Source organism: Balaenoptera acutorostrata, chromosome 13, assembly GCF_949987535.1.
Source record: "Balaenoptera acutorostrata chromosome 13, mBalAcu1.1, whole genome shotgun sequence".
Lineage (NCBI taxonomy): Eukaryota > Metazoa > Chordata > Mammalia > Artiodactyla > Balaenopteridae > Balaenoptera > Balaenoptera acutorostrata.
This window is the reverse complement of record NC_080076.1, coordinates 50,258,213-50,273,222: the sequence shown is the minus strand read 5'-3', so window position 1 is coordinate 50,273,222 and position 15,010 is coordinate 50,258,213. Positions and strand designations below refer to the sequence as shown.

The following is a 15,010-nucleotide window of genomic DNA, read 5'->3' as shown; positions in this document are numbered from 1 at the left end:
CATAGACTCGCTGGGCGGTAGGTGTATCTATCGATGTTTCTCCCTGTCCCTTCCAACAAAAACCAGAACCAAGCCCTGACCCGCAAAACGTTTAAAGAAACAAAAGTATCCCAGCTAATGACAAGAATTTCTCATGTTTCTTCCTCCTTTCTGTGATCATATATAGAACTGGACAGACTGCAGGAGTCATTTGATAACCATTTGCTTCCCCTATCTTTTGTTCACATAACTTTTCATTTGCAAGTCCTGAGTGAAAGTGCACTAAAGCCAAATCTTCTTTTACAAATAACTACTTTCTCGAAGTTTTAAAATCCACATAAAGGATTACAAATGGGTTCTTCAAGAGCCCTTCAGGACGTGTATTTGGAAATACAAACTGTGTCGTCACTGTTGGGTTTTTGTAATCATCACAGATGTCTGCCAGAGTGGAGACCAGAGCTTCATTCACACTGATCATGGCTCCCCAGGTTTGCTTCACTGTTATAACCTTTATTCCAGCCCATTTTAACGTGTCCAACAATTTTCTCTGAATTCCACCCTTCATGCCACCTTGTCCCTTCTGTAACGTATCATCAAAATGGTGATGTTGTGATGAAGTACCTTACGTACCACTAAGATTACGGATCAGCAGGATACACTTAAAAGATCCTTCTTTTTTTCTTTGACATTAACTCTTTTGCACCGCTTTGAGACTAGAAGGGTTTTCATTTTTTAGGTAAGCTCTGAAGCCCTCAGGGCCTTCTAAGCTGTTTTAAAAAAAAAAAAAAAATCAATTTTTGGAGGGGTGGCAGGCACCTAGCCAAGCCCTAATGAGGCTGGGTGGGAGTTCTGGAGCACATTCAGCTCAAATCATGGAAACAGGTCTGGGTGAGTGCAGATTCACCTCTCGGTTACGAAGCTCTCTGAGCCTGGTGAGGTCTGCCACTGTTTGAAAGTGGTGGTTAGCTGTTATGCACAGTTGTAATTTATCTTCTGAATATGGGGAACACAATAAGAAAATTTGCACAGGAGTAAAAATAATCATTACCACCAAAAAAGATAAACAGCAAGGTCATTACTAAGCAAACCGACACATGGCGTTTATGTGGCAGCAGGAAGCCATTATCCAAGTGACTGTGTCATTTCTACTGACACTGCATCTTGATTAGATTCAGACAGTCCAGCAAAAAACTATTATAACTGTGGGACTGAAGAAAGTGTTTTTTTGTTTTTTAACTTTTTTTTTTTGCAAATGGAATTGCCACCCAATTGGAACTTCTGGGTGTCTGCCTTTGGAGTATGACCACATGAAATGCATATGCCTTGTAAGAGCACAACTGACTTCTCATCCCTCACCACCTCTCACATCCCTCATCCTCCCACCAGGACCACCCTGGGCACATTCAGAAGCCACACGTAAAGCATTATGCACCCACTTCAGCTTGCTATTTTGGAGACAAATTGTTGCTACTTTCTATCTCCAGGCACCTTGAGAGTAATCATTCAGAAGCATAATATTGATAATTCATCAACTTGAGTCAATAAATCCTGCATTTCTAATGAAAAGAAATGGCATTTTAATGGGTTATTTATATAGTGATAATAGAACAAACTGCCAGACATGGCAGATGCAGTGAAACAGACTCTTCTAAGACCACAGCTCAAGTTTCAGCAGAGCGCATCTGGGTGTTCAGTGGACCCATAAGGGATCCTTCAGTGTGACTTTCAGAGTTTTGTTTTAAGTCCTCAGAGTTTACATGCAAATTATAACATCATGTGATTTTGTTTTGAATAAATGCTTCTCTTCAGAAATTAAGGGAGGGGAAGTTTATTTTCTGCATTGGCTTAATAAAAAAGGCTCCCCCAACTTTAGAATAACTTGTGCATTGTTTTATTCCAGGCAAGAATACACACAGCATAGACACCTCGCTGTATCCTGCACGGAGAAATACGGAGAGATTTCATCTCTCTGCAAAGTAGACCATAGTGGTCTGGGAAGACAGAATTAAGAGGTATATGGTAGACACAAGCTCTGGGGTGTGATATTCTGCCCACAAAGCTCCCTACGTAGCCAAAATGCAGTTTGTCTTTTGGAAATTCACCTAAAATTAATGTTGGTTCTCATTTGCCATAAAAAAGCTCTCGAACGAAGCACTCAACCAGAATCAGAGTTATGTGAGCAACAGAAACTACAGGATTTAAGGAACCAAAGTCATAGGAGATTTGTGAGCTGGGTTGTGGAAAATAACATTGTCAATTTTAAGCCCTTCTGATGGAACTGTTCTCAAGAACACAGTAAAGTGGAGCATATTTTTCACATATTAACCTTGTACGAAATTACCAGAATCTTCTACGAAATACCTATGAATTAACTTTTTCAAACAAGTAAATAGAACATATAGTTTATTATCAAAGTATTTCTTGTATGATGAGGCAGGAAACATGAAAGTACAATAACAAACACGGGGCAAAAACAACGCTGGCGTTGCCCGATGACACTATTTATCACGACAGATCAAAATGAGCACAGTCCGTATTATTGTCCCAAATGCTGAGAATCAAGCCAGAAGCACTAAGAAAAGCCTCGCTCTAACACTGTGTTTCTAGCCACACCACCGCTGTCCCCACCATGCTGCAGGGGGATGCATTGATGTTTCACTGCCCTTCTCTGCAGATCTGTGGCCCAAACTCAGAGATGCAGGTGGATTACCTGGATGCCAATGAAAACTGCTCATTTCCCTCACATCCTGGGATACAGATGGCGGCTGGAGACAAGGAATCTGCATTCTTTCAAGCATCTGGAGATGATCCGAGGGGCTCAGGGAGGAGATTATCAGTTGGAGCAAAACATTCTGAAGGCAGGTGTCACCCTTCTGTTAATCTGGCTCATTGGTCTCTGGGTTGTGACTGGATTGATTTATTCCCTTCTCCTTACCTTTTCCCTTCAGCGTAATTAGACTAGAAAATCCCTTTCCGGTCTCTGCCTTGAAGGAAAAAGGATGTTAATCTTTGCTGCCCAGATTGGACTAGGCTTGCCGTTATGATCTGACATCACTGTTAGCACCTGATGATTCAAAATGTTTGACCTTCACACTGCAGCAGCCCTGTGATGGCTGAGCTGCTCCAGGTCAGAGCAAAACTCATTCAACTCAACTAAGCAAAACTCATTCAACGTTCGACAAATATTTATCAAGCATTGCCAGGCACACTTCAAAGCACTGAAGACTACTGGTAGATCTATTATTTGTTTTAAAACTTAAAGCGTAAGCTTAGGGGGCATGTTTTAGAAATAAATTAAAAATTTTTTTAAAACAATTTTTCTGGGCTTCCCTGGTGGCGCAGTGGTTGAGAATCTGCCTGCCAATGCAGTGGACATGGGTTCGAGCCCTGGTCTGGGAAGAGCCCACATGCCGCGGAGCAACTAGGCCCGTGAGCCACAATTACTGAGCCTGCGCGTCTGGAGCCTGTGCTCCGCAACAAGAGAGGCCACGATAGTGAGAGGCCCACGCACCGCGATGAAGAGTGGCCCCCGCTTGTCGCAACTAGAGAAAGCCCTCGCACAGAAACGAAGACCCAACACAGCCAAAAATAAATAAATAAATAAATAAATAAATAATAAATAAAAATTTAAAAAAAACAAAACAATTTTTCTGATTGGTGCAGGCACGTGTGTTTTGTGCAGTGGTGTGAACCTGAGATAGTTTGCTGCATCGCGGGGCACTCGGGTCCACTGCTCCAGTAGCAACAGGAAAGGGAGGAGCCCAGCAGAGAAGCGGTGACTAACACATCAGTGGACCTAGACGCCCCTAACCTGATTAGCAGCCCTACCTATCCTGGCATCCGGTAGACCATTCCTTCCCGTGGGCACAGCGTGCTGGGGCCAAAGCTGGTCACTGAATGTTGTACTAATGATTTTCTCTTCACAGGTCAACCCAGTGGCCGTCAGCAGGTGGCAAGGTCACTGGTCCAAGGCCAACTTTGTCCCTTGCTGTGGGACGACTGTGTGCACTGGACATGGGGGCATGAAAAAAACAAGCTTCCTGAAACCCACAGGCAAATAAGAACAAGATTCATTTATCCCATTGCCCAGTCTAAGGCGGTGCTTTGCAGACTTTTTAAAGTCATGACACACACAGAAAATGATAGCACTGTGTTTGTATGACACTGGGCGGCAGGAGAAGACTGCTCTCGGCAGGAGACCAGGCTGGGAGCTCCGGCACCACGGGCGGGGGGCAGGGCTCACACACGCCCCAGCACTGACCCAGAATTAGGTGAAGGCCACCTTGAGAATAAAATAGCTTGAGATATTGTAGATGAGCTGCCCCCTTGGCTAAAGCTCACCTTTAGAACACAGTTCCAGAAGGTGGGAAGATGGACTGCATAGCTGAACACGGGAAGCGTTAGCAAATCCCGTGCCCGGGTCCAGACCAATGAAATCAGAATCTCTGTGGGAAGGACCAGGTGTTTTTTTGAATCCCAGTTGATTCTAACATGCCCCCAGGGTTGAGAAGCATGGCTATAAAAGAATTAAAAAACCAAGGTCCTGGAGTCAGAGTGGGAGTTGGAATCCTGGCTCTTCCCCATTTGCCGAATAAGACTGAACACGTTGCTGAGCCTCGTAGAGCTGCTCGTTCTTATCTGCTAACTGGGGTCAGTAACAGCCCCACCTATAAGCTTATGGCGGCACACTGAATGATACAGCTAAGGAACCCAGCCCAGCTTTAAACGTAACTTTGTATTTTGAATAGCTTTATTCAATTATGTGACCTTCATTGTTTTGAGGATCTGGCCTCTGGGTACAGTATCTCACCCAGTAATTAATCCATATATCAAGCAAACTTGTGAATGTCCCCTGTGCCAGGCCCGATACTAGGTACCAAGAACACAAGGATGAGAACTAAGTAAGAAAGAGTTTTTCAGGAAGAGGGTTTCTAGCTAAGCTGAGGCTGAGTTCTCGGCAAGTGAGAAGTTAATAAGAATTGAGAACGTGACCTACAGTCTTGTCCTGAGCTGTTTCACGCTGAATAACCAGTGGTACTCCCCAACCACTGTTACTGCTCTGCCATCAAAGGCACCAGCACCATCTGCGGGGGCAAGGCAGCCCTCACCTTCTTCCTGGTCTAAGGATCAGGCTAAGGGATCCACCAGCCTTGGTACTGTTTACCTCCCAGGGCCTTCTGCCCATATTTATTTTAACATCTGTTAACTCTCTACTTTGGTCAACACCAAATCTAACTTCAGTTACCACCAACCGCAAAATTACAGAAAATGTACCAGAAACAATATAATGGCTGGGACTTCCCTGGTGGCACAGTGGCTAAGAATCCACCTGCCAATGCAGGGGACACGGGCTCGATCCCTGGTCCGGGAAGATCCCACATGCCATGGAGCAACTAAGCCCACGAGCCACAACTACCGAGCCCGCGTGCTGCAACTACTGAAGCCCGCGGGCCTAGAGCCCGTGCTCCACAACAAGAGAAGCCACCGCAAGGAGAAGCCTGTGCACCGCAACTAAGAGTAGCCCCTGCTCGCAGCAACGAAGACCCAATGCAGCCAAATAAATAAATAAATAAATAAATAAAATATAAAGAAGTGACATTTGAACTGAGTTAATATAAAAAAAAATCATGGTTAATATAACTAGCAAGGTGATCTGAAGATGATGGTCTGGCCTGGAGCTGTTCCACACCCGTAGCCCAGACAGTAGACTTCACCCTGTACTTCCCTCCTGCTGAGATGAAGGGTGAACATATGTATTTGCCACATATCAGATAACAGGAGGTGAATCACAGAACTCAGAAGAGGCCATTGATCATCGATAAGGTGTGACTTGTGATATGAAGCAACAACAATCTGCTTCTACATCGACTCTAAAATGTAAACTAGATTTTGTCTTGAAAATGTAGACGAACTAATAAAGATGTATCCTGAAGAAACAAACCATAGAATAAAATTATCTTTAGACTTAACATAGGAAGCAAACTACTTCCCAAGGCTATTCATCTTGTTTTATTTTTCTTCCTACTTTACTTACTACCAACTCAAATATTGTTAATTGATTGTTTACTTGTTTATTGTCTGTCCTCTCCTGCCCCCAAGTAAACGACAAGAGAGCAAGGACTTTTGTTGGCCAGTGTATGCCCTGGTTGACAAGGAACACAGAATAAATCTGTAGAATGAAAAAAAGAACATGACAGGGAAACTACAGGCCAGTACCTGTAATATGGCTGCATTTTTCTTTAAATGATTGTCTAAGATAAGACTTGATGATGGGCTTCCCTGGTGGTGCAGTGGTTGAGAATCTGCCTGCCAATGCAGGGGACACGGGTTCGGGCCCTGGTCTGGGAAGATCCCACGTGCCGCGGATCAACTGGGCCCGTGAGCCACAATTACTGAGCCTGCGCGTCTGGAGCCTGTGCTCCGCAACAGGAGAGGCCGCGATGGTGAGAGGCCCACGCACTGCGATGAAGAGTGGCCCCCGCTTGCTGCAACTAGAGAAAGCCCTCGCACAGAAACGAAGACCCAACACAGACATAAAAAAAAAAAAAAAAAAAAAAAAATTAGAAACTCAGTTTGTGTTCTAAATTGTAAAAAAGAAAAAAAAAAAAAAAAAAGACTTGATGAACTAGATTACTTTAAAAGCTAGGCTTATGTTGTGCCCAAGTGGCAAAGAAAGTTTGCTGAATCTGCCAGCAGTGCAGCCTAAGTTACTGAAGCTGGATTTTCAGCACTAAACAGAAAATCCAGTTTCATTGTTTTGAAAAAAAAAAAAAAAAGTCTTTTGAAGCTGGTTTCATTTACTCTTTGCCTATATAAGCGAGGAGCAGTTTTGGAAAAGCATTATTGTAAGATGAAAAGAAGAAGCAGAGTAGAGGAAAACTTGTCCCTGTGATCCTGGAGAAACTTTCCATTTTTCATTGGCCAAGTGCTTTTCCTCCTTTTACATCCCTCCGTAAACTAATTTTCTTTTTTTTTTAAGATCAGCCAGTCAGAACTGCTCACCATTAGACTGTCCTCATTGTACGCATTTCCACAGGCGTTTTCCCAGCAGCAGGGATACGTTCTCTTTTTCCATTTGTGCTGAGACTATATAGGCCAGGTTGATGTCCACTCATCTAAAAACCCCCAATAGCCTATTCTGTGATTTTTTTAAAAACTTGAGATAGATATTGAATTATAAATCATGCTGATCTAAAGAGCAGGTCATAATAAAAAGCTTTGTATTCAGTGCCACGCAATCATTCTGAAAGAAAGTTCAGGGAACTGTTTGGCAAACAAACAGGATGCATTAATTTGGGGGCATTTTTGTTGAGATCCTGAAGCGTGAGCCTGTGTGATGACAATGTGGGACGCACCATGTGTATCTAGGGACCAGAGCGTGAATTGGAACTGTGAAGTCGAAGTCAGAGCACAGAACCCCCAGCCCTGACACGGGATTACAGAAAACCCCCGGGGCTGGTGCACAGCAGTTACCCGGAAATCCAGACATTAGAATTCAATTGTCCTGAGAGTGCGGACCAGCCCCTTAACGTTGCAAGTGCCCCACTTTTCCTTCAGTGCAGCTCCACGTAAACCACTCTGGAATGGCCAGCACATCGGGGGTGAAGCCTGCCAAAACCAGATCTCTACTGGCAAGGCACACATGCCTGGCATCGCCATCCTAAAGCTCCAGATACACACACCCCTTGGGTGGCCATGGGTGTCGACTGCAACGTTGAAAGCTGAGTCTCTTGAGTTTTGCAATTACCTACATATGCCAGTGTGCTTAGTAACTCTGCTGCTATTTAGGAGAGACCAATTCAGCATAATCTCCTTATGTCAGAGTTAACTCATATACTTGGTTTAAAATATACAAAAGCTCTGTCAAGCAAGCAGATGGGATGGCTCAGGGGATTGTAACAGGAGATTGTGTCTTTCACCTCTAGGTTAGTAGCTCTTTTAGCTAAGACCCCTGCCTCACTGCCACCCAATAGCTGTGGTTAATCAGCAGTATCTGCCCACTTCTTGGTTTTAAAAAGTCCACATCTGAATAACCATCAACATCACTGCTGTTAATATTGTTTTTGTTCGAGGTGACAGTAAATGATGAAACAGACCTAACTTTGAACTCAGACTTACGTCTTCTTTTAAAGCATAGAACGTTTCTTTAATATCACACACACGTGTGGCTAAGAAGATATTTCACTGTCAACAGTAGGAGATTTTAAAGAGGCCATGTAATTTGGTACCAATATTACTTACTTACGACAAATTAGATACCTAGATTTTTTGTTACCAATGATGTTAGTGGGTACCTTGGATTTCTGAGTCAGATATAATCAGGTCTGTCCTTAAAATTTGGGGGGCTCAGGGCAAGGGTACAAGTGAGGTCCACCTCCCACATGTCTAGGTATTTACAACTTAGAAATCAGGGTAACAAATTGTTAAATATGTTCTATCTTCTTTGTATATCTATTTAAAATATATATATATATTTTTGGTTTTACTTATTTGATGTAAAATTACTGCAGATCTGAACTGGGTGTTTTTCTTGGTGACTGCAATTCAAAATAGCAACCAGAATTGGAGACTTGTAGACTCCCCTGAAAGGGAACAGTGTTTTTCACTGAGGTGGTGTGGGTCAGCCTCTGTCTCATAAACACCTCCAAAGAACTGTTTCGCATCTCACACGAAATGTTGGTAAAGTCAGACCACACCACGGATGTATGCAGTACTTCAGTTAATTTGAAGCCTTTATGTCCAGTCCTGTTAGCAAAAAAAAAAAACACTCAATAGGCTTCCCTGGTGGCGCAGTGGTTAAGAGTCCGCCTGCCAAGGCAGGGGACACGGGTTCGATCCCTGGTCCGGGAAGATCCCACATGCCGTGGAGCAACTAAGCCCATGCGCCACAACTACTGAGCCTGCGTGCTGCAACTACTGAAGCCCGCTCGCCTAGGGTCCATGCTCCGCAGCAAGAGAAGCCACCGCAATGAGAAGCCCGCGCACCACAACGAAGAGTAGCCCCCACTCGCCGCAACTAGAGCAAGCCCACGTGCAGCAACGAACACCCAACGCAGCCAAAAAAATAAGTGAAATAAATAAACTTACATAAAAAAAAAACCACCCAATAATGGAAGTGAATAACAACATAAGTAATTAACCTTGTTGTAAAATATAAAAGTCAACTTGCATACTGAATCCGTACTCAGGGTTTACAAGCCAAAAAAAAAAAAAAATAGGGCATGTGGGTGCACAGACAGTGGAACCAGGTAACCTTGCTAATTAAAGAAATGAAGATCAAAATGTATTTTCTTTGGTGGAATGGCCATTATGATATAGCATGGGAGATTCATTAAGTAAGAGGCCTGTGTTCACTTGGAGGGACCATGCAAAGCCATATGGTTAAAATCAGGATCTCTTAGGAAAATCGCAGAGATTCCCGGTTCACTGGTCTGGGGCGTGGCCTCTCGTGGCCTTTTGATGCTTTGCAGGTGCTTCTAATGTTTAGCTGTGTGGTCCAATGTACCACTTTCTGGGGACAATGTTCTAAAGGTAGTCTTTAGCCCAGAGGACAACAAATAGAAATAGAATAAAAAATCACCCACAATATTTCAAAATGGAGTTAAGGCCCTTTGCCGGACCTTTGAAATTATAGAAGGACACTACATCTTTTAGGATCACTTGTTACAAACAACTTAGTACTTTTACACTACAAGTCTCCCCCTGAAATCCTAGAAAAGAAAACTGAGGAAAAAGCCCTTTTCCCCTCTGGGCTACACCAAGGAAAGTGTGGGTGAGAGAGGAGCCAGGGTGCTCTAAGAGGGAGAGGGGGCAGGGAATGGTCCAGTAGGGTGAGACGTGTTCAAGACACCCAGGATCTAGAGAACTCGACTTGGAATTATTTGTAATTCTATGGTCAGGCGCAACCTAATGTCCTACAATTTATCCCCAAAAGGTTGATATATGTGAGAGATTTTCCCAGAAGTTGGAAGGAGCATCTGACATCTGCGGAAAAAGCATGAAGAACTATTTCTTCCCTATATCTTTGACTACTAAAAGTTGTAGACGGGTCCCATTAAACTGACTGCTGCTTTGAAATGAACATTTAAATTCTTTCCAAGCACACCCTCCATCCCCTCCCAAATCCAAGAGGAAGCAAAGCAACACACAGTGGTCCATTCAACATCCACAGCATTGTCTTCCAACCAATGTCGTCTGCTTTAGGTGTAAGCAACAGAAACAGAAATTACTTGTAGGGCTTGTTCCCAAAAGTTTGGACATAGGCTTAAAAATATCTCCTAACAAAAAAGATGATCTTGGAATAGCTCGGCAGTTCCGAGACAGGTGCGGACATTAAAGATAAAGGACCAGAAGGTGCAGGCAAGGAGGCCCTTGAGCCTTTACGGATTCAGGCAAGTATCCAGAAGTGAGGCTGTTTCTGTGGTCTAGGAAATGAAGGAATGGTATATATTTGGAATTTGGAAGGCAGTTTGAAAAGAAACAATTGCTGGGTTTGGCAGAAGATTAAGTATAAAGGCAATACTACGTGTTGGGCACAGGGCCATGTCGTGCTTTCCATAATCACATTTAATCCTCCCAATAACCCTGGAAGAAGACGTATTTGTGTCTATTTTACAAGACAGAAGACAGGCAGTTAGAAATTGGACCTATCCATGGCCAAACAACTATTAAATGGGAGCATCAGCATTCAAACCTGGGACTAATGAACCACATATTATTTTATTTTATTATTTTTTTATATTTATTTTTGGCTGTGTTGGGTCTTCGTTTCTGTGCGAGGGCTTTCTCTAGTTGCGGCAAGCGGGGGCCACTCTTCATCGCGGTGCACGGGCCTCTCACTATCGCGGCCTCTCTTGTTGCGGAGCACAGGCTCCAGACGTGCAGGCTCAGTAATTGTGGCTCAAGGGCTTAGTTGCTCCGCGGCATGTGAGATCTTCCCAGACCAGGGCTCGAACCCGTGTCCCCTGAATCGGCAGGCAGATTCTCAACCACTGCGCCACCAGGGAAGCCCCTACACATATTATTTTTGATGTTGCTCCCAGGACACTGGGAGCATAGAGGTGACAGTGAAGCATAGAGAAAGATCGAGAAAGAAAGATGAACAATTTTATCTTTTCTAATTAAGTTGGTGAAAGAGAAATTCAATTTATGATGCATGTAAGTATCAGGTTTGGGGAGGGGGAGGTTTAATGAGATTTTTTAAAAAATCTGTGCATATATATAGTTCCGTGCTGTCCAACAGCAATAAAGAGCGAGACACGTCTGTAATTTTGTGTTTTCTGGTAGCCACATTAAAAGAGTAAAAAGAAACAGGTGAAATTAATTTTAATATATTTTATTTAACTCTATTATTATTTATATGACTCAATATATTATCATAGTATCACTCCAACATGAAATCGATATCAAATTTTTGAGATATTTCACATTTGGGGGGCACTAAGTCTTTAGAATCCAGTGTATATTTTACACTTAAAGGACATTTCAGTTTGGACCAGCCACACGTCAAGTGCTCAAAGCTGCACGTGGCTAGTGGTTCCCATATGAGACAGTACAGATACCGAGAGTGCTGGATCCGTACTGAGACCCATGAAACGTGATGCACGTCTCAGGGGGAAAATAACAAGGGACAAAAAGGGGACTCTTAGAAATACCCATGGAAAGTTGGCCTGAGGAAGGCTCGCCAAATGAGACACTATCAGAGGTCTTTAATACTGCCAAGCATCGAAACGATTGAAGTGGCAAATGATTTGAGAGAGAGGAACTGAATATACAGAGTCCCTCACTGTCTATCTTATACCACTGCCAATACACCAAGTGACACCAGTGAGCTTCACAAAAGCCAAAACCCTGGTGGGCCTTAGTCAGTGGGAAGAGACCCACCCAGCTGCAATGAGCACGAGAAAACCTACCATTTACGTCACATGCAAATAGTGTAATGACAAACTTCCCTCCTGTATCACAGTCTAATAATCAGACTGAAGCAAAAGGCCACCAGATCAGACCAGTGCATTCTGCTATCGTCGAAACTTGCTTTTTGACTCATGTTTGTTTGGTGACTTGCCCCCTAGAATTAAGTGTTCATCTGAAGAGGCACAGTGATTTTCTATTGTCGATGTTGGTATTAGAAGGTTAGAAGGAATGGAAATAGACTTTTTTTAAAAAAAGAACCTCCTTATATAATGATACTCTTAAGAAATATAACCATCATGTAACAGTTTTGTAGCATCCAATAACAATGCATTTAGGGAGGGTGGAGACTCAGTAATACTAACAACTGACTGATATGATCATTTCATTTTAAAATATACATTTTTTTTTAATTTTTATTTTTTTGGCCATGCTGCACAGCTTGCAGGATCTTAGTTCCCTGACCAGGGATAGAACCCATGCCCCCTGCAGTGGGAGCATGGAGCCCTAACCATTGGACCGACAGGGAATTCCAAATATACAGGTGTTTTGGGTAACTGAATTTATAACATCTACTTTTTAAAAAACATTTCATGTCTATTGTAGAAATTAAATCTGGAAATTGAGAGGGAAAATATTTCATCTTTTCTCAACCTTCACATTCCTTCAAAAAATATCAGATAGTGAAGTGAGACTAACAAAAACCAAAAAAAGCAGTCTTTGTGCAGTTATGACAGTGATTTGTATGTCAGTGCTCTCTTCTTAGGCTGTAAGTTACCTGATACCTGTCATATTGTAGGAGGTTCTCAGAAATGCAATGAGTGCTTTTCTGAAGGCCAAGTGCTGTGTTTCCATTGCATTTGAGCAGAAACAAGCAGAGAAACACCCTTTCTCCTGACATCAGCCCACGTGAGCTCATGCCTCTTCCTCTACCCACCAGCCGAGTGGCCCGAAGATAAATTCCCTAATAGGATCTGCCTCAGCCCCCAGATCTAGGTGGAGCCAGGAGGGGTGTCCTGGGGCGCAAAGTAAATTGTTTCCTTGGAAACTCCTTTAGAAACGGTTGGGTGGCGGGACTTCCCTAGTGGCGTAGCGGTTAAGACTCCACGTTCCCAGTGCAGGGGGCCCAGGTTCGATCCCTGGTCAGGGAACTAGATCCCACATGCGTGCCGCCACTAAGAGTTCATATGCCGCAACTAAGAGTTCATATGACGCAACTAAGGAGCCCACCTGCCGCAACTAAGGAGCCCACCTGCCGCAGCTAAGACCCAGCCCAACCAAATAAATAAATAAAATTTTTAAAAAAGAAAAAGAAATGGGTGAGTGGGGTGTGGGAGGGGAGTTCTCATCAGCATGGTGTACACGCCCATTTATAAACCACTCTCCCCCTCCATACCCTTTTCCTATTTGCTTATCTGCCTTGAGCGTTCATAACTTCCACAGCCCTTCATTTTTTTTTCAAACAAGGCTATCTTTCTGGACTTCTGCCAACTGTTCTAAATATACTGCCCTACTGATAAGAGTCTCTCATTTTTTTTTTTTCTCCAGTTCACAAGTTGGGCCAACTATAAAATTCTAAGACTTGATAAGAAAGTGTGTTTTAGAAGAAGAGGACAGAAGAAAGGTCAGGGGTAGAAATCATCATCCTTTGTTTACTACGCTGAGAAATGTGAAGCTCTCAGAGGAGTGAAATATCACAGAACTCCATTCTCAGTGACACTTTCACACGTACTCGGCTAAGCTCTGGATCAAACCCTGACTCGTAGGAGATTTACGGTCATGTCCCAGAGCCGCCTCCATAACAGGTGGCCCACATGATGCTTTCATGTCCTACCCCCGGCCCTGGCGAGGCTGCACTGCTAAGCTGGTCAAAGGAAAAACAGTTAGATCATCAAATACATGCACTTTGGAGCGTGACTTTGCGGCTTTTCAGATTACCTTGATTCGGGGTATTTGGTGAGGGTGGCCAGGCTGCTGGTGTACATGTGGCCGCCCACGTCGATGTGGACGGGTGCGTTGGATTTTGTGAGCTGTGCTGGAGTAGGAATGCCTTGGTTGTTCAGTGGAGATGCAGGAGATCTAGTGATCAGAGGTCTTGACATATTGGGCCGACTGTCCTATAGAGAGATAAGCAAGTTTAGACATGTCTTCTTTTGTGGAGAGAAAGGAAACCCATACATCCTACAGAAGAAGCCAGTGACTAGTGTTGATATTCGTTTGGCAATAAAATCTGGAAGATCGGCAAGCTCTCGCTTTTGCTGTAATGAATATCAAAAAGCCCCCCAAATCTGTAACAAAGAAAAGGAAAACTTCCCATGCTCAGAATCAAGGAGCTGAGCTAATGTTCATCTCACATCATCCCACACACTGTGATGGCTTATTTTACTAATGAATTCTCACATTTAACAACTGGTTAATGGCATGTGGAGAACCTACTATTCATTCCAAATGAAAAGATAACACTTAAAACAGTCCACTCTAAATAAAATACATATGCTTTATCCTTCTCTTGGAAAACGTCCTTATTGCTGTGGGCTCGGGACAAATTCAGACCCGTGGCACTTGGGTTCTGCAGAATGTTTTCTTCAATTTCTATCTTCCAAATCAGGAAGAAGAGGACATGACTGGTCTAGCCACCAGCTCACATACTCAAAGCAACCTTGCAAATAGGCACCAGAGGGGCTTCCCTTCCCTGGTGGCGCAGTGGCTGAGAATCTGCCTGCCAATGCAGGGGACATGGGTTCGAGCCCTGGTCTGGGAAGATCCCACATGCCGTGGAGCAACTAAGCCCATGTGCCACAACTACTGAGCCTGCGCTCCGCAACAAGAGAGGCCGCGATAGTGAGAGGCCCGCGCACCGCGATGAAGAGTGGCCCCCGCTTGCCGCAACTAGAGAAAGCCCTTGCACAGAAACGAAGACCTGACACAGCCAAAAAATAAATTAATTAATAAATTAGTTTTTAAAAAAGTGAAATTCTGGGGGCTTCCCTGGTGGCGCAGTGGTTGAGAATCTGCCTGCCAATGCAGGGGACACGGGTTTGGGCCCTGGTCTGGGAGGATCCCACGTGCCGCGGAGCGGCTGGGCCCGAGAGCCACAACTACTGAGCCTGCGCGTCTGGAG

General features: G+C 43.8%; 1 protein-coding gene across 3 annotated transcripts in view; it reads right to left on the bottom strand.

Moving 5' to 3' along the window:
• KCTD1 (potassium channel tetramerization domain containing 1) overlaps positions 1-15,010 on the bottom strand; it is a 182,983-nt gene that overhangs the window by 32,166 nt on the left and 135,807 nt on the right. For all 3 annotated transcript variants that reach the window (XM_007197574.2, XM_007197575.2, XM_057526800.1), the window contains exon 2: positions 13,828-14,006. In XM_007197574.2, the coding sequence (XP_007197636.1) occupies positions 13,828-14,006 (179 nt within the window). The remainder of the gene's footprint in view (positions 1-13,827; positions 14,007-15,010) is intronic.